Source organism: Cimex lectularius, unplaced genomic scaffold, assembly GCF_000648675.2.
Source record: "Cimex lectularius strain Harlan isolate CLEC.00 unplaced genomic scaffold, Clec_2.1 scaffold99, whole genome shotgun sequence".
NCBI classification, from domain to species: domain Eukaryota; kingdom Metazoa; phylum Arthropoda; class Insecta; order Hemiptera; family Cimicidae; genus Cimex; species Cimex lectularius.
The window spans coordinates 866,700-887,974 of record NW_019392713.1 but is presented as its reverse complement, the minus strand read 5'-3'; the positions used below and the strand labels follow the sequence as shown (position 1 = coordinate 887,974).

The window sequence follows — 21,275 nt, the reverse complement described above, 5'->3', positions numbered from 1 at the left end:
AAAAAATATATATATACCTGTACACATTATTCCTGAAATCATTGTATGAACTGTACATTATAAGGCCTCCCATTGATACGCTTAATGAAAAAAACATTTGTCCTGCTGCTGCTTGCCAGACTTGAATGTCGAGCAATTTTTCCCAAGCAGGATAAATGAAATAGACGACGCCGGACCAAGCCCCATCTTGGAGGAGCCCGGTGACAAGCAGTGTGAACAGAATGACATAAGGAAATGTCGCAGCAAAATAAACAACCTAAAATAATAAATGTAAGTTGTAAATGCCAAGTTTTATAATTTTTATCATTATTCTTAATTATACATATACACAATTAATTATACACAATTTTTAATTTCAAAAATGATGGGTGTAATTAATTGAGTATAAGTTATAAATGTTTTATTCACATATTACAAAAAAACAAAAAAAAACAGACCTTGCCAGAAGTTTTGATTCCTTTGATCAAACACAATACAACAATGATCCAAGAAAACAGCAGACAAAGTGCGAGATCCCATTTGATTGGGCCTATATTTTCAATCCCATCAGATAGCTTCAAGACATGCCTCCTACAAAATATCAATGTAATACAGTTTTCAAAATTCAATAATTTTTTTTAAAACTTACTCCCAGTACTGTAAACTGGCTGTCTCCTTGGTCGCATTTTCAAATATAGCACTTGAATTCAATGATGAGTTGAAAATCTGAAAATGTAAATATAATTATTATCCTGAGAAAAATGAATATTAAGTTGAAGAACCCACAGGAGTTTCGCCTCTGACATAGCATGTCTCCATGTTTGCCCATTCAGGATCGCATTTGCTCCAAGGTACTTCTGGTGCAAACGATGCCGTCATGTAGAAAACAGTGTACGACATTATCACATTATAGTAAATACAAACTATGAGTGAGACAGTGATCATTGCACAACCCACACCTAAAAAGGAGAAAGCAGATTTTTTTTTTACAAAAATTTCATATAACATAAAATTTATACCTCTGGCTAAAGGGCAGCAGTTCCAAAGAGCTAATGGACCGACACCGCTGAACTGCCCGACAGCCAGTTCAAGAAAATACATTGGCTTCCCAGCAAGGACCAACATGACGAGATAGGGAATTAGGAAGGCACCTGAAACACAATAAACTGGAAGTATTAACCATCACAATCTAAAATATTAGAAAAACATCACAGATTTTTATAAATTGACCTTAAATATTATAGTTTATAATTTAACTTGAGCTGGAAAAAGTGGAAAATTGACTGGACAGCAGAATATGTAGATCTAACCGAATAGTCTAACAAGCTTAGTTGATTATTTATATATAATTTTACTGTTATATTTAATTATTCTTTTTATCTAAGGTTAGTGTCACACGAAAAAGTTAGTGTCACAAGCTTCACCAACATCTGATCACTCAAGTGGTTAGTCCAGCGTGTATTGAGCCGAAGGTCACAGGTTCGAATCCTGCCCATGACACTAGCTTTTTTGTCTCAACCAAGACCTTAAATAAAAAGAATAATGATGAAATTTTTGTAATCAATTTTCATATGATCTTCTAAGAGCCCAATTATATCAAAAACGCCCAAAAATACAGGAATTTTACACATGCTTATATTTCATATCATCTCCTAAGTTTTTTATTACTTCAAAGATAGGGTTAATCTTAAATTAAAAAAGGTTAATTTGATGCGAAAAAGCTACAATTATATTTGTATTATAACACAATTTGTACAAACTTTTTAGAAAATTACTCGAACTTGATTATTTGACAAAAATGTATGAAATGCGTTTTGGAAAGACTTTCATTAGCCTAAATCATACATTCGTTATTGAAAATGGCGTCAGTTACAAAATAAATATTTGCCTGAGGTTGCTATAATACAATTTGAAATCATCGTGTAATAACTATTATGAACTTTCAAGTTTGTCTTAAAAAAAAAAAAAATTTGGTATCTAAAAATGTCCTAATATATTATTTATTCTTCAGCAACATATTTTTTTAGGTTGTAATAAAGTTTTAAGCGGGCTAACAAAACTGTTGTCGTCATACAATAATTTTCTAATGTTCCATTAAGATTTTAATTTTTTGTTGTTGTTAAATGTTAGTAAATTTACAAAAGGGGTTAATTTGATGGAAAAACTATATACAGAAATTTTATTTTCCATGCCATATTTCATATCATCTTCTAATTTTTTTATTACATAAATAAACTCTATTGTAAACAATTGACCAAATTGATGTGTCTGTTAATTGGAACTACACTGAAATAAAAAAAACGAATTAACGGATTTTTATAATTTAAATCGGAGACTATCATGACATAAGTTGTTATGATTAGTATATCCATTGCGCCGTGAAATATCTTTGGAATGAAATATTGAGATCATTATAATTACGTAGCGCTAGATGGATCATGACCAGACTGAATTTTTATAATTTGCCTCATCCTATCATTTTTTTAAACATACTTATATTTGTGGTGATTAGTGACCGTTAATCGATAATTATTCAGAAATCGTTAGATGCGGTCTGGTGTGATGTAGGTTTCAGAAAAACATTTTCTTTATCGTGCCAACGTTTCGATCTTTATTGAGATCATATTCAGGGCTCAAAGTGTTTGTATTCTGTGCAATTGTGCCATTTTTGAGTGGGCGCTCTCAACACGACACGCAAAAATGGCACAATTACACAGAAGACAAACACTTTGAGCCCTGAAGATGATCTCAATAAAGATCGAAACAATTGATTAAGGTTTTTAGTTGAGATGAAAAAAAGTTAATGGCACGAGAGGGATTCGAACCCACACCTTCGGCTAGATACGCCGCTGCTCTACCACCTGAGCTATCGTGACCTCGATCCACTCGGACATCAACTCCCCATCTCACCCCCACCTTATGAGTTTTCCCTCCATTTGCCATTTTTCAAATGTCGTGTAATCGGTTTGGATTCTCGACGACAATTGAAATGGCGACGGAGAGCTTTAGTGAAGTGTACTTCAGTTAATTCATTAAATTCACTAATTTCGTGGTCCGCTTGACCAATTAAACATTACAATTAATTAAGGTTTTTAGTTGAGATGAAAAAAGGCAGGAAAAAGGAAAAATGGCAAATGGAGGGAAAACTCATAAGGTGGGGTTGAGATGGGGAGTTGATGTCCGAGTGGATCGAGGTCACGATAGCTCAGGTGGTAGAGCAGCGGCGTATCTAGCCGAAGGTCGTGGGTTCGAATCCCTCTCGTGCCATTAACTTTTTTTCATCTCAACTAAAAACCTTAATTAATTGTTTCGATCTTTATTGAGATCGTCTTCAGGGCTCAAAGTGTTTGTCTTCTGTGTAATTGTGCCATTTTTGCATGTCGTGTTGAGAGTGCCCACTCAAAAATGGCACAATTGCACAGAAGACAAACACTTTGAGCCCTGAATATGATCTCAATAAAGATCGAAACGTTGGCACGATAAAGAAAATATTTTTCTGAAACCTACATCACACCAGACCGCATCTCACGATTTCTGATTAATCATATACTTATACTTTGTTGCATATTTTAGTATTTTCAAGTGAGTATTCTAATTAATTATAACCAGGCATATTGAAAATAAACCACACAAAACCTAATTGTCACTCTAATAATCCGTTATTCAGGGATTGTCTGAGGAGTAGAGTTTCTGAGAAGCTGGATTTTATAGGGCGAGTAACAATTGTTACTGGAGGAGAGTTAATGGGCTGAGGTAGAGCTTGTGTGATCACTTGGCATTAATGTTTAAGTTAATATACTTAGGTTGAGACCAAATGTAATGAAACATGCTAGGCTTTCAAAAGGCTTAACAACCGTCAACAGTGCACATACACACTTGTTTAACTCGAAGCGGGCCAACTTGGCCTTGGCGTTTCAATCTTTAATCTAATTTCCTTTTATGACGGTGAAACGGATCGATTCTTCTTGTGTTCTATGTTTAGACGCATAATTTCAGCATCACCCACGCATCCGAGGCGTTTGTGGGTTTCGTAATGCACATCGAGCATTTCTTAATAATTTTAAAAATACTTAAAACCCTTATTTTGAAAGATTAGGCCTTATTGAAAATTTTCTGACAGTTTAAAACGTAATGTAATATTTTTTTAATTTGTAATTTTTCAAAACACAAAGTAAACAATTGAAGCACTCGAGAAACTGTAGAATTTAATGTTACACCGCTAAAATAATCGCACGGCTCATTTATAACAGATATTTAGTAAGAAATACATTTTATAACAGGTTGAAAGACAAGGGTGAAAGACATGGAAAATATGTATATGACGCGCGGGGGGCAATCGATAATGCGCTACAGAGCACAGGTATGAAGGCTTGGATCTTCGGAGAGGCAGGCAGGGAAAGATGGAAAGATTTGTCTCCAATATATGCGGATCCCCCGACATCCGATAAAACCTCGTCTGCTCCCTGGGCGGAATACGTCTTTTGTATTCAAAAGTAGTCAGGCAAAGAGGGAAAAAGGGATGACAAAACCCTGGATGTTGATAGTTGTGCGGATGAGCAATCGGCTTGAACGACCCTCCGGATGGGTTTCGTGTAATGGAATAACTGATTGGAAATATCAAACATGACGTCGTAACAAAAGGAAATGGAACGTGTGAACAGAAACAAAAACTAGATTGATTTGAATTTGAAAACATTTATACTCCCTAATATTGTAATGCTCCCGGTTAAATAATATACTATATTTTCTATTTTAAGCTGATACCTGATGAAATCTACATACTATCATACTAACGTCGTTAAATCATCGTATCCCTCTTTCATAAAAGCCACGTTTTAATTTATTTCAATACATAGCTTTTTCCGCCAACACTTATTATCTTCAAATTAACCCTTTTTAAATTCAAATTAAACCTTAAAGTAAGGTTTAATTTGAACCTCAACATCAAACATGAAACTAAACAAGCTCACACTAAAACTTAAACCTTAATGCTTACAAAATCCTTTTATACTTATGTAAATTAATATTTTTTAACTTCAAATTAACTCTTCTTAATTACAAATTAAGTAGCTTTTTTTTTAACATAAGGATAACCTGTGTGTGTGTGGTGATTAGTGACCGATATTTATTTAGAATAATTATCGATATTTATTTAGAAATCGTGAGATGCGGTCTGGTGTGATGTAGGTTTTAGAAAAACATTTTCTTTACCGTACCAACGTTTCGATCTTTAATTCACTAATTTCGTGGTCCGCTTGACCAATTAATACAAGACAATTAATTAAGGTTTTTAGTTGAGATGAAAAAAAGGCTAATGGCACGAGAGAGATTCGAACCCACGACAAATGGCAAAAGGAGGGAAAACTCATAAGGTGGGGTTGAGATGGGGAGTTGATGTCCGAGTGGATCGAGGTCACGATAGCTCAGGTGGTAGAGCAGCGGCGTATCTAGCCGAAGGTCGTCGGTTCGAATCCCGCTCGTGCCATGGACTTTTTCATCTCAACTAAAAACCTTAATTAATTGTTTCGATCTTTATTGAGATCATCTTCAGGGCCTGGGATTTACAAATATTGTTTACATACAACAATTACATTTTGGATGTGGAAAAGTGAATTTATACAATGCAAAATATATTTTATATATTCAATCAAAGTATTTCTATTCACTCAAAGTGTTTGTCTTCTGTGTAATTGTGTCATTCTTGCGTGTCGTGTCGGGAGTGCCAGTGAGATTTTGCTATTTTGTGTTTATATACATTGGATTTTGAAAGGGTGGGGAAGGATGTCGGTATAGAAAAGACATTTTTGTATAAGGCGTCCGCTTCTTTGAGGTGAAAAGAGCCGACGAAGGGAAAAATGTGTTGGTAATGGTTCGGCCAGCTTATCCTTTCAGGATTATATAGAAAGGGATAAATAGGAAAAGGAAAGCTAAATTGTTGGGAAATTAGACTATCTGAAAAATATATGATGTGTGGAATGTAATGTGATGATATAGGTATGTTATCTGTATTGAATTTGATTAATGATAATGGCGTAGCTGCGACATAAAACAGCAAAATCTCACTGGCACTCTCGATACGACACGCAAGAATGGCACAATTACACAGAAGACAAACACTTTGAGTGAGTAGAAATACTTTGATTGAATATATAAAAAATATATTTTGCATTGTATAAATTCACTTTTCCACAACCAAAATGTAATTGTTATATATAAACAATGTTTGTAAATCCCAGGCCCTGAAGATGATCTCAATAAAGATCGAAACGTTGGCACGATAAAGAAAATGTTTTTCTGAAACCTACATCACACCTGACCGCATCTCACGATTTCTAAATAAATAAGGATAACCATTTTTAACTTCAAATTAACCACTTTTAATTCCAAATTAACTTTTTTTAACATCAAAGTAACTATTTTAACTTCAAAATAACCCTTTCTCAGTTCAAACTAACTCATTCTTTAAAGTAATAAAAAAACATGGAAGATATATGGATGGTATATAACGAAAATTTCCGAATATATTTTTTTTCCGTTAAAGTTACCCTTTAAGCTTAAATTAACCTTTTTTAACTTCAAAATAAATTTTTTAAACTTCAAATTAACTTTTTTGAACATCTGATTAACTACAAAATAATTTTTTAAAACTTCAATTTAACTCTTTCTAACTTCAAATTAACCTTTGGCTAATATGCAAAGATGATAAGGCCAAAAAAAACCTTTTTTATCTTCAAGTTAACTTTTTCTAACTTAAAAAATTAACCCTTACAAATTAGCCCTTTTTAACTAGACATTAACCCTTTTTAATTCCTAATTAACCCTTTGTTTGAAGCATTGAAACACTTAGGAGATTGTATGATAAATAAGCAAGTTAAGCAAAATTCCTATTTATTTGCAATAACTACAATTTTTATAAAATAATTGTACTCAAAAAAGACCATATAATAAAAATTAAATATAATAAAAATTAAAGGTTGTATCAAATTACATTATCAAATAAAAGATTTTTTATTTGAGAATTTAAGAAAATTAAAATATGGTTCTTATTTAAATACTACTTATTCCGAAATCGTGAGATGCGGTCTGGTGTGATGCAGGTTTCAGAAAAACATTTTTTTTATCGTGCCAACGTTTCGATCTTTATTGAGATCATCTTCAGGGCTCAAAGTGTTTGTCTTCTGTGTAATTGTGCCATTCTTACGTGTCGTACAATTACACAGAAGACACACTGTGAAGGCCCTAAAGATGATCTCAATAAAGATCGAAACGTTGGCACGATAAAAAAAATGTTTTTCTGAAACCTACATCACACCAGACAGCATCTCACGATTTCTGAATAATTATCGATTAACGGTCATTAATCACCACACATTTAAATATTATCTGAAAATTAATCAAAATTAATTTACAAATTATATAAAATATATAATTAATAATTATATACAAATTTTTTCAGTTAATTAAGTATTTAGCTGAGATATAATTAACTGAAAAGAATTTAATTGGTCAAGCGGACCACGAAACCTAATAAATGTAAAAATTATATACAAATACAAAAACAAATGATTCTTCTATTAATATATTGATATTAAATATATATGATATGATATTAAATATATATATATATGATTATATGATAATTGATAATAAATATATATATATATATGATATGATATGATATTAAATATAAAATAATTATTTTGTAGATCAATAATTTAGTTATGGTTTATTTATTTATTGAACTATTCCAACCATTTATATTTTTAGTTTTGGCTTTCCATTTCAAATTAATGCCTGTATTTGAGTAAGTTAGACCTGCAAAGGCCTGATTGGAGGTCTGGCACCTGAGCCTCAAATGTTTAGCGAAAATTAAAAAAATCTATTGGTTGGTATAGTTCCATAAATCACCTATGCAATTAATTAAATAAAATTTGTCACTGTAAATTTTAATTAATTTTCAGGTGGTATTTTTACCGTGAGCGTTTTTATAAAAGGCATGGCATTTTATTTTAACGCTGCCTTTTTTATTGTAAAAGTAAGTATGGTTCGAAAGGTAATTTTTTACGTACAATCTACTGGTACTATAAGAATTTTAATAGCTGCTTTAAGCCAACTTGGTAATCAATTAAAAAAAAGCAATGGCCTTTTTTTGCACACTTTGAAAGTCTTTTCCGTTTAAAATAAATGATAACAGAAATTTGTGGAAAAAATTCAAAATGTGTAAAAAAAAATCATTATAGGAAATTAATCGATTCGTTGTGCAGATAATGAAATTTTTGTTAAGAACTTGGTAATTTCAATTTATCCTGTAACCGATTGTTATTATTTAAAGTTAGTCTTAAAAAAATCCACATAAATTCAATTTTCTCCTTTTTTAGTCAGCTACATATCTCCATATATCCTAAATTTTATCGTTGGTTTATTGAATATATGTTGCTATGTAGGTGATTTATTTTACTATTACAATCAATTTTTTTTTATTTCTGACTATGCATTTCAGATTAATGCATGTATTTGAATAATGTTTGAACATCCGAAAGGTCTGATGATGGGGCTGCTATCGAATAAATCCATACAGGAGCAGGCCAGTTGGTCCTGTAGACTCGAAAATTGTTTCATTCGATTCAGCACAAAAAATACGTGGGATTTGCTCAAAAAATAACTAAAAAATATTTTTTTTTCATTTTTCCGGTATTTGGCTCCACTGGACGACGCAAGGAAGAATCCTAGCTAGGATCTATTTGCGGGTATAAACAGAACAAACCTAGTCGCACGGTTGGGAAAGTTTGTGTGAAGTTACGATTAAAATCGTATGCTAATAGACAATTTATAATTGTATTTCTACTTCTCTCTACTTATTTAATTGCTTGGGTAAATCAGTAAGCTATAAAATATATCAAAGATCACACAATGATGAAAAGTCGAACAGTGTTTAACAAATACTGAACCGTTTGAAATATTTTCGAACTTGAAAATTCAGTAATGATGTTTGTCAATATTGTCCTTTGGACCTTTTTTTGCCCTTTAATTTCGGCTTAAAACTGATAAAGGACGGATTATTTTTTTTGCATACGGCCCCGCTCGAGGAAAATTGGATCAAATAGAAAGCCCGCGCTTAGTTTGTAATTTGAAGTGCTTCGCATGGTCGATGACAGTGACAGCTACTCGCTGCGACTGTTAGTGACTTTCCGTCGGCTCTCTCTTTATTTATTATCCGACACGAGTGCTATTCCCGAACTTCAACGCCACTGTAACAATTCATATTTACCTTCGAACAATTTTCTAGTGGCTCGTCGTTTCGTTTTAAACGAGAGATTAAGAAGGAACAATATCTCGGTTTAAAATATTTGGCAAAAAACAAAACAAACACACTACATTCTTTGAATTAAAACTTACGTCAAGCTGTGAAAAAATTAGCGATATGGAATTGTTTAATGAATTTTTTAAAAGTTTTAAGTGGACAATAAACAAGCTTATCATGAAACTGCAACATCTGTATGTCATTTTTTTCATCCACCGTAGATTGCCTTTCGGCGTGATACTTTCAATGAAGGAAGTACTAAAATTTAGATAAATTTTCTCCCATTTTATGGATGATATACAAATAATACAAACAAGATTTTCAATAAATGCCAATTTCATTAATATTACATTCTTGGGCAAAGACATGAATTAACTATTCTTTTTACATTGAAAAATAATAGTTAATTAATTTCATTGCATAAGAATAATAATATTTAGCAAAATTGACGTTCATTTGAAAAAAAAAAAAAATCCGTTCATAAAAACAATTTCGTTTGACTTGAAAACAGTCTGAACCGCAGGGTTTTCATCTTGAAGTTGAATGGTCTACGTTTTTTACAAAAATATTCCAAATTTTGTCGGTTTTAGTCGACCAGTTAGCCAAAGAGGCAACATTAAAAGATCTCCCACGAATTTGCAGTTATCCGTCGGAGATTAGTAGTAGCCCAATTGTTACGACTCGGGCACAGCAGGGAATTCTACCGTTAATTATTCCCTACATTACAAAAGAAGCCGTGGTTTCAAGAAAAGAAAAAGAGAGCAAAAGCCTTTTTCTCAACTATTATACGATTCCGAACTGGCCATGGCATCTGCGGTTCATTTTAGACAGAATTAACTGTAGAACATCGCCAAACTGCGCAATGTACGATGTAGGAGTGCCCGGATCATAAACTGCTATGAGGCCAAGCGAGAACAATTTCTGAAAGAAATGGTGGCCCTGGGGCAAGTGAAAAAACCACTAAACTCGCTACTGGCAGTGGTTAACTGACGGTCTATGACGCATTCTTCAAATAATATAATAACCTATTTCTTTCTTTATTTACTTAGACAGTTTCTTAGTTTGTTCGTCACTGATACCTGAATAGACCTAGTTGAATATCCCTGGTAAAAAAGTCTTAGTTTTCGGAAAGGATATCTGGTGTGAAGGGTCAAACAGGTTTCTCAGACTATTCATTTTCGTGATCCTTCACGACAGGGATGTTTATTAAGTCCAATTCTATTTCTCCCCTATCAGCTATCGAGTTAAACTAGAGAGCATAAAAATAAACATTTTAATGCATGCAGATGACATAGAAAAACTCCATTCATCAGATAGGTGTTTCTTCCAAGGGGAGAGATAAGAAAAAGTCAATAAAAACAAATACTCAGGAGTTATACTCACACGACTTGCTTGGAACTGGTAAAAGAATTTAATTTTTGAAAAAAAATATCAACAACTACGAAGTGACCTTTTTTGGCCAATATAACAAAATTCTTTTATTTTATATTCATAAAATCCATGCAGTAAAGCACCTAGTTATTTTTTGTTCGTTATTGTTTGTTAGTTCTATTTTTACATTTACATACAGTTTACATCCAAGATGGTGACATAAAATTAAATGATCATTTGACATTTAGCCCTTTAGTTCATTAATTCTTAGTTACATATTTAACCAGTATGGTTGTAAAGTTGAACAACTAATATTTTTTACAAAATAAATTAATGATCACAATCATTGTACTTGACTAAACATATTCATTCTCAGAAAACATCCAATTAGAGGGAAATTAAAAGTTAACAATCCCCTGAGCTTTATTACGTAAGTAAATCCTTTTGTTTACGCTAGCGGACACAAAACAAACATTTTTTAACAATAGTTAACATTTTTAATCTGGGCTTTATTTCATTAATTAATTTATTAAACTGATTCGTATTAACTAAAAGCTCAGGAATAGCTTTTAGTCCAGGGGTTCTATTTAATTATTACTGTCTCTGTAATAATCAGTACTATAACTTCGAGATATGGTGTAGGGTGGTCTTGTTCTGTCAAAAAAGAACTAGATGTTTCACATTTTGTTCTTTGTATACATTACGTTTCGGAACAACGTTCCAATCTCTCCTAGTATTTGGCCTGAGGAAGTTGATCCTGTTTTTAAATCTTTCAACTTTGTTTTGACAAGTTTTATCTACATCTTCTCCTAGAAACTTAAAAAAAGAAGCAAAACTTAATGCAAAAATAAACGTTGGGAAAATAATATGCAGTGATGAATAGTCTTGAAGGACGGTCATGGGGTTACTTGTGTCCTTTTTCGTGAGGTGGCCTGAGATTCTTATCATCTGATAACATATAGCGATGCTATGTATATGTACAAATACTACATGTGAGTTGTAGATTTTTATGTGCATTTTCAATTACTTTATGGTCTTTAAACATTTCCCCTTCTAGCATTTTACTAAACTTGAATTTATCGGCAGATGTTTTTACACTGGATGCCCAAGATTTTTGGAAGGATCAAGCACGGCTTTCCATTATTTTAACGCCATTTTTTGGCGGATCGAAGCCATGTTAACATAAAAAATTTGAAAGTAGAAAATGATATAATGAATCGACGTAACCGAGTGGTTAAGACGTCAAACTCTCAGCTAGTTGGTCCGTGGTCGTGGTTTAAATTTCGTTGTTTCTAGATCTTTTGACCCAAAAAAGGAGCGTGTAACCATTAAAACCTTGACAAATTCCCATAATATTTTCACAAATAAACATTGAAAACGTGTAAAAACAGGGAAAAAAATCGTAGCATTCGTAAGTCGACGATTTGTCGGTAATTTTTTTTTGCGTGTTCCTCATTATATTAATAACGGCGAATCAATTGTAAAAAGGGTTTCGCTTTTGTTGCTAATCCTTTGTAAAGTTTCAAAAAAGAAACAATAGAAATAAATATATTAAGGTTGAGGATCAACTATCAAGTAAATCGTTCACATTAGATAGACAAAATTTGTTTATATGTTAGTCTTGCCTATCCCTGCTTATATCCTTACCCAACTAAAAGACGGAATGCTTTATTAGTGAGATTAACTTGTTATTAACTGTTTACTATTACTGTTTAATTTCATTTTTATCGTTATGGCATACGGTGGAACAAAATGAAGTATATTTTTGTCCTTACCGATGAAAATCTACCCGGGAAAATGATGAGTTCGGGTGATCCAGAAATTACCAAGTTTAGTTGGGTAAAGTTTTTTTTTCTTTTCTCAAAGTTGTTTCGGTTACCTCTTGAGGGAAGCAACTCATTAGGCAAGTTTTGTTTTCCATTTAGGAAAATTAGGGGATGATGAATGGGTAAACACCCTAGCCCGGTAGCAGAAATTCAAATCATTTCTGTTCGTATTTTATATCTTTAATGCCTTATATGATAATAATAGTAAATGCGTAATATTCAGTCATCATGACTCAGAAGAACGTTTTCTGACGACATTCAAACTTTCCAATCGCACTGAATTCAGTCCTGACCATCACGAACACAAATATATGGTACAAAAAATCTCAAAATTTTATCAAACTTTAATCAACGTTTTGTTTCTTAACTGGATGTGCTGTTTATGTTGCAATTAGCTTTATAACCGGCGTTGCCCAGGGGGATAATAAACAGTGTTATTTAACGCATTATTTTAAGTACACTATTGCTTTGCTAGTTGGTAGCATAATTGTACAAATTAAATGAACTCAATTGAATGTTTGATATCAATATTTAATCATCATAGTAGATATTTTCATATACAATATTAAGGATTACATTATATTAAATTGTAATTACTGTTGTATTCAGCATTAAATTCATTGCTATGCTCTTGGATATAAAATGTTTTTTCTGATTCCATTTGGCATTTACACATCAACAAATCCTCCAACCTGGAGCATGCATAATTTCTAATGAGAAAACCATGGATTCTCCAAATTCAATCCACAAAATAGCAATGCTTGTATGCTTGCATTCCTTATGATTTGTTTATCATTACTGCAAAGACCGGTTTAATTGGAAATTGCAATCATTTGAATTGGAAAAGAACTTCTTTGGTATCTCTGGTATATGTTGCATTAGCACATTCTCTCCTTTGAAATTTAGTAAGAATATTAATATTACTCTACGAAAAATATGTAGTCGTTTTGGTGATATAATAAACAACAGCAAAATGCACGTTTATAACAGGGTCAAAACGTCAGAATGTAATATTAAACTTAATTCATACTACAGCAAAATTATCACTATTGTTATTGAAAATTAAGAAATTTACAAAACTATAACCCAAAAACTTACAAAGCTAAGATATACTACTTCATCTTGATCTACAAGAGTATCTGATTGTTGAATTAAATAAGCTCAAATCCACAGATATTTGTGCATAAATAGACACATGTACAAAGTTGAATCTATTACTTCTCGCAGTGTCGGTAGAGCATTAGACTTTTTTTTTACTTCTCGCAGTACATTAGCAATTCCAGTTGGTAATTTGCAGTAAATTAAGTTCGTTGTCCCACCTACACCACTGCTACATGTAATAAAGGTACATTTTTAGATAGGTAAATTTTTTTGTAATTTTTGCGACTATAATGTGTCAGTAGTTTTCCAACTATAACTGATTCAGAAATTTTTGTTCCTATAGCGTGTTAGCGTAGTTTTGCGCCTTTTGACTGTTAGAGCCACCAAATCGGAATTTGAAAGAACCGGGAAACGTGTATCATAGCGGGAGGGTTAACAGCTGTGAAAATGGACGCCACAAATTCTTGAAATGTTTCTCTTGTTGTAAATCCTGACGCCTATTATGTACATGCCCATTTTACGTTCTCTAAACCTGCCCGGCACTAATAAAAACAATGTGTGAAAGCTTCATCGAAATAGGTTCAGTAGTTTTCTTTTTATTAACATACATACCAACATTCCCTTATGTATGTATATATATATGTATATATATATATATATGTAAAATGGGGCTTTGCAGAAGTCGTTATTGAATTCATTAACATATTTCTTATGCCACACAAGTACTGGTTTAAAGCAGTATTACTTGTTTTAAATATATATACGTACCAACTCTCAAAACATGATAAGAAGAGATCTTCCAAGAGGGATTTAGGTATCCTTCATGAATAATAGTCAACCAAGTTTGTATGTTTTCAGTACATAATTCACAGGCAGCTTAGGTGGTTTTATAACTTAAATCAAACTACATCTTAAATAGGATCTTACTTAGTCAAAAACCCTACAGAGCTTTTCTCCGTGGGTCAATAAAAATCTGCTATTTCCTTTTCGCCCTTACCCCGGTATTTGAATTAATGGGATAAAAATGGGAGAGTTAAAACGATTAAAAAAGTGTCGGAGTAGAGTGAAGAAGATACTTTTTTAACCCCTCGAGAAGTTGTCGGTAGATGGACGTCAGCCCAGGGCGGAGAACAGACGCCCTCGGAAATAAATCTCCCTGGCTCACGCCCACCCTTTTATGTCTAAAGATAATAAATATTGTTCAGCCTTTTTTCTCTCCTCGCCCTCTCCCAAAAATTTTCACACGGATATAGTTATCATGGGATGGATCTTTGGATTTATTGAATAACAAAAAAAATTCAAGTCAATGCGATAAAAAGAAAAGGGTTGTCATCAAAAAAACCTTATTTTTCTGTTTCAATTTGATCAGAAGTTTCAAATAATCGGAAAAAATACCTTAATTTATTAAAGATCAAACATTCTTTACAAAACAACAAAAAAATTATAAATCCTAGTCAAAATAAGTTCTTATTTTTCAAGGGTCAGTCATGGGTAAACATGAAACCTTCAAAAATGGCCTTTCTGATTAAGGTCTTACATATACTCGGTTATATACTTCGAACTGGACGTATCCCAAATTTACCAAGTCTAAAGGATGCAAATGTTCATTTCTTTGACTCCTTTGATTACAGCCCTCGGTGGTTTGGCTAAGATTAACGATCCATGTACGCTCAGGGCTAGTCCAACTCATTTCAACCCCTTTTCATCAACTTATTCTTTAAATTACAAATTATATTTTATAAATTAGGTTTTGCCATCACTAAAAAATTATGTGAATGTATAGAATATTTTAAAAAAATTACTAATGTCTTATTATTTTCAGCATTACTGTTCTACAAACAGTTCAAAACAAAATACAATCAAATATATAAGTTTATTGTGAGATTTTTAGCAAGAGCATCATGTATGGTTTGATCTGCCTGAGGCGTTTAGGAATTTTGCTATATTTGATGGAAAATCAGGGATGTAAGTAGGGTAAGGCGAGACACCTACCTATTTTATCTTATTCAAATACGAACAAAGAGCAAGAGAGTTGTTTTCAGAGCTGTATCCATGGCATTAAAAAACGACTAACGAAAAACGACAGAGATCTTTCTTCCAGATTCAGCAAGTGGTCGAAAATATGTACAAAATTTCTTATACTGTAAAGACAATTTAGAAGGAAGAAAGAGTAGAACAGTAGTAGTAGTCGCCATGCAAGCAAATAATAAAGACAAAAAGAGAAATATTTTGTCACACATTTAAACTGAAATTTATCTACTTTGGAGTAATAAAATCGACGTGGTGAGGATATGTTCATCCTTCTGAACCTCTTTAGAACCATTTTCAAAAGTGAGTCAAGTTGTCAATTGAGTTCAAAACATGACTTCACTTGGTTTCACTTCTTTTGAGTCCTAATGAGTGGGGTAAAATAATTCAGAATAAATATAATCTGACGGTTTAAGGCAACCTCGTAGGTTTAACTTCATTTAGTAATTTTTTACACTGGTTTGGTATGAAATATGTGCACCTGCGCATTTAATGATATGGAAGATTTACCATGAAACATTTTAAGTTAGCTAAATTAAGTTCAGGATATGCCGCTTGATCATCAGATAACACAAAGTGAACCATTTTTTGAAATTTCACCAAGCAATCAAAGCCAGTGCTAGAAAGAGTGGTTCTGGTTGTTGAAATTTATCTGATTAAACGTGGGTTAATGTTGCTTATGTTTCATCAATCTGATTATATTCTAAGACCTATTGTTTGATTTTAAAAAATTAACTCAGTGGGGTTGGCTGATGATTTAACATCTATAACCTGACACCTGCAAGACAGTTTGTGAAAAAATTTCGCATTTGCTATGTTTTGGGATTTTACTTAGATGTTTTGGGCTATTTCACGTAAGGCATATTCAAACATATTGAGAAATAAATTCTTGCGTCCCAATTTTGTGAAATCTGTTACCTCATCATGATGCAAAAACCGTTTTTGTCAACAGAAAACAGCTCTCACTGAAAAGTGAATTATTTGTTTCAAATATCACTAGAGACAACATCTTGATCTCAGGATAGGAAATTTATGTTGAAATTTATCGAAATATGTATCTCTTGAAAATCATTCACATTACTCGCAATTGTGATTTACAGCAATCGGGTATCAGCAGCCTTGAACGAAATGTGTAACCGTTCGTCATCATGATGCCGAAAAACGTGAAACGTTACTGTGAAATTTAACCAAATAAACTTCTAAGCTTTTACATTTAGACCTACCTGACTGAAAATGGCATTATAAATTTAAAACTGTATTAGTTAATTTGTGATGTCCCATAAGTCATAGGTTTTGCGTGAGGATTTCAAGTCGATTCGATCGTCGGTCGACTGGTTTGTTGATGCTTCTGCATCTATTGGGAACCATTCACATATTTCACAATTGCTGATTTGTTTGACCTTGTCAAAACAGATGTCGGTCCTAACAGACTTCCATTTTCTGTAATTACACATTGATCAACGTTGAAATTTTTGAAATTTATCAAATTTTCAACGCAACCGGCCTAAGAAGCTGTCGACGGTTCTAAATCTTTTGGGAACCTTTGTGTGTAACCTTAAGCCATCATGGTGCAGAAAAAGCGTTAAAGTTGCGATGAATGCAGATCTCAGTTGATTAACTGAAATTGACCAGTCGTTTTAAGTAATGGAAATCATTGGGGTTCGCACAAAATTTTTGCACTCTTGAACCCAATTGAATTGCATTTAATACGGAGTTCAAAAGTTGAAGAAAACTTTCATTGGTACATATTTTTGAAATTTATCCGAAATTTGAAAGTAGACTTAAAACGGAATAAAGTTATCGCTTTGTCAAGTTAAGAAATTGATCACGAAAGAACTTATTATCAGAAGCTAGTTATTGATGGATAGTCATAGAAATACATTAGAAATCAGAACTTAAACTGAAAGAGAGATGTACAATATAAAAACATCGTTATTAACAGTTTTAAGATCCACGGTATGTGTGCTGGAGATTTAGTTTTTTCCGGGATATCCTTTGATCTACTAAAATAATTCTCTATAATTCTATATATCCTTGGAAGTCTGTTCAAATAAAACTGATTCCCAAACGGTTCTGGAAATTTTTATACTTTATAATTATTACAATTAATTAAGATTTTTAGTTGAGATGAAGAAAAGTTAATGGCACGAGCGGGATTCGAACCTCTCGGAGGTCACGATAGCTCAAGTGGTAGAGCAGCGGCGTATCTAGCCGAAGATCGTGGCTTCGAATCCCGCTCGTGCCATTAACTTTTCTTCATCTCAACTAAAAACCTTAATTAATTGTAATGTATTAATTGGTCAAGCGGACCGCGAAATTAGTGAATTTATAGTTATTATTTCAAGCCTTATAAAGGGTTAAGCGTTGCCACACTCAATTTATTCTTATTAATTAATTTATTTTTCTAATTTTATCTATATTTGTTTATTTTTTAATATTAGGGGCATTTAAGACTTAAATTCAATATTTCAAATTGGCATACCCAATATCACTAAATTTATTATTGAAGTTTGCAAGCGGTTTTAGTTTGACAATTTCCAATCATCTTTGTCTACCTACCCTGGTTTTCTGGCATTTCTGAATTTTTGCATCTTTAATTGTTGGGTCAGAAGAACAAACATGGTGAGTAGTGTCTCTCCTGTACAAAGGCAACATTTCAGTAAATCGAAAAAGTTGGAAATCGTGCGTCACCCTGTTTGTGTCCCTGATCAGCCGATGAATGGCGAAATGCCTAAATGTACAACACCAGCTGGAATAAGTTGATCAAAATGATTATAAATCATATTATATGCCATAAAATTCAGCCTTCAGTTGATTACTTTATTTTTAGACGTGATATGTTATTAACTGAGCAATATGCAAGGGAAAGAGTACAGTTTTTCTCAAGTATGAAAGTTCCGTTGGAGGCTAAATATTGAAGGAAAATCTTTGGAGACTTATAGGGTCAAATATAGTATTTCTGATCGCCAAAGCTCTGTATCACTCGGGCTGATTTCCCCGGAGTCTACATTACGACTGCACTAAGACTCGATAAAGTGGGTAGCGGCATAAAAAACGTTTTTCACTGGTTTAAACATAGTACTTTTCCCACTTGATCGCAGGAACGAAAATGTCAAGGCTTTTTGGATGGTGCGAATCGTAAATTATTTGTCGTAAAATTATGTTCCAGAGTGGAAATGTGGATATTAGAATGGAACTCGGCCCTACTTTATACCAGGCAACTGACAGCTTGTTTACTGCGTATGTTTACTTTCGTAAGATGGATTTCGGATGAGGTCATCCCGATATGATCAACAGCAAAAACCCCACAAACTATAAATTATTTTTAATTAATAATTTCTTAACATAATGCTTTAATTTCGTTATAATTAAAATACGTTCCTTGCATTCTTTTTTGTTTTGTTTTAGGAATGATGATTAAGTATGAACAACGGTGCCAAAACTGTGATGGATTTGGTAATAATCCACCTCTCCGCGGATCATTAGCAAACATACCCATATTTAATCCTTTAAAGTGTACAGTTCCCTCCTACTACGAGGACGGACCGGAAGCGGTTTCCTGTTTATTATAGGTTAGTCGGGCGTGTCTCATTCCCAGTCTAGCGTGCATTACGGTCTATTTTCTCGCGAAATTCATATCTGGCGACATACATTTGGTTTAATTTCTTACTGGGCTTGGTGCCCCTTTTCCACTTATTTTAGCGTTATCATTGCAATTAAAGAAGTAATTTCATTAATTTTTAGGTTAAAATTTACACATCTATAAACTTCAGTTCTTGGGTTTTGTCTTTTATAATTAATAATTAATTGTTTTAAATGAAATTTTTTATTTGAGAGATAGATAGATGAATAGATAGACAAAGAGGTTGATAGTGAAGGTGATGGTGAGAGTAAAAGAGAGAGAGGAAGAGAGAGAGAGAGAGAGAGTGATGAAGGGAGGGAGGGATGGAGAGAGGACAGTTAGAGAAAAATAAAAATGAATTGAAGGGGAGATAGGAAATTAGTGTACGTGAGAGAAGAAAAAAAAGCTAGAGCGAGGTTGAGAGGGTCTCAGAAAACAATAGATAGTGTGAAAGAAAGGGGAAGAATCAAAGAGTGAAAGAGAGCGAGAGAGAGATAGAAAGTACACTAGAGAGGGAGAGGGAGAGGGATTGAGAGACAAACATGGAGTAAGAGTACCGACAGATTAATCTTTCAAATATATAGATATTTACAAATAGCAAACAATTGAAAAGTAATGAGAGAAAAATGAATGTACGAGAAAGAATGAGAAAAACAAGGAGAATCAGAGACAAAAAATAAAACATAGTGTTACATAGATAAACATAAACAGGCTGAGAGAGCGAAAGAAAGAGAAAGAGAGAGAGAGAGAGAGAGAGAGAGAGAGAGAGAGAGAGAGAGAGAGAGAAACCTATGCCATTTGGTCTACGCATTAATAAAAAAGTAATCATTTTTTAATTACGTAGTCATCATTTTCATAATGATATCGTAACATGATCAGAAAATGGCCATTGAGAAATTGAAATGGCCAAAGTGGAATGACAATGGAGAACGGAATGATTGTGTCGGTTATCTCACAGTCGTCGACTACCCCTTGACACGCTCCTTCTCAGAGTCATCCGTCACTTTCACACGTTCGAGAAACCAATTTTAATTTGGTTATTATTATTTGGAGATGGTAAGATGCGGTCTGGTGTAACGTAGGTTTAGACAAACATTTTCTTTATCGTGCCAACGTGCGATCTTTATTGATCATCTTCAGGGCATCGGATTTATAATCATTGTTTAAATTGTACAAATGTGAAAAAAATGAATTTATACAATGCTAGATATTTTAAGCTCAGTCAAAGTATTTGTACTGACTCAAAGTGTTTGTTTTCTGTGTAGATGTCTCATTATTGGGTGTCGTATTGAGAGTGCCAGTGAGATATTGATGCTTTATGTTTATATACGTTGGATTTTGAACGGGTGGGGAAGGAAGTTGGGATAAAAAAACATTTTTATATGAAAGGTCGGCTTCTTTGCAGTGAAAGGAGCCGACAATGGAAAAGAATGGGTAGTGGTTCGGCCTGATTATTTTTTCAGGATTATATAGACGGGATAATTCGGGAAAGGAAAGCCATATTGTTGAAGAATTAGACTATGTAGAAATGTTTGATGTGAGAAATGTAATGACTGTTTTATATGTTATTTTGTGTGATGTGATGATGATATATGTGATGTGTTATTAGTAGCCAGTGCTGTAGGATTATTTTTGCAGTCAAAGATACGTCGCTTTACTCTCTTATCCAAATATTGGGATGTAAGTACGATGTAAGTTGCGAAACAGTTTAAACAATTGATTTTGTAAATTACGTCCGACTTATTTGTTACTGATGTGGGATTTTTCATTTTGTCATAAAGTGTGTGCATTGTTTTATAGTTTTTGAAGGCTATTTTAAAGTTATCAGAAGAGAGAAATGTGTTTAATTTAAGTGATAGGCCGTGAATGAATGGCATGGATATGTATATCGGTTTGGCTGTTTTGATAGATTTGATGTGGTATTATTAGTAATAGCAGATGGTGTTAGTGTTGACTTATAGGTGTTGATTATTCTGTTGATTACGTGTTTAGGGTAGTGATTGTTATGTAAGATATGTATGTATATCTTTAGAGTTTGGTAAAAAGA

At 33.1% G+C, this 21,275-nt stretch overlaps 1 protein-coding gene across 2 annotated transcripts in view; it reads right to left on the bottom strand.

Annotated features, from left to right (window-relative positions):
* LOC106662168 (sodium- and chloride-dependent glycine transporter 2-like) overlaps positions 1–21,275 on the bottom strand; it is a 55,661-nt gene that overhangs the window by 4,834 nt on the left and 29,552 nt on the right. For both annotated transcript variants that reach the window (XM_014386019.2, XM_014386037.2), the window contains exons 3-7: positions 999–1,130; positions 766–938; positions 629–705; positions 438–570; positions 18–256 (exon numbers count right to left, since the gene is read on the bottom strand). In XM_014386019.2, coding sequence (XP_014241505.1) covers positions 18–256; positions 438–570; positions 629–705; positions 766–938; positions 999–1,130 — 754 coding nt within the window. The remainder of the gene's footprint in view (positions 1–17; positions 257–437; positions 571–628; positions 706–765; positions 939–998; positions 1,131–21,275) is intronic.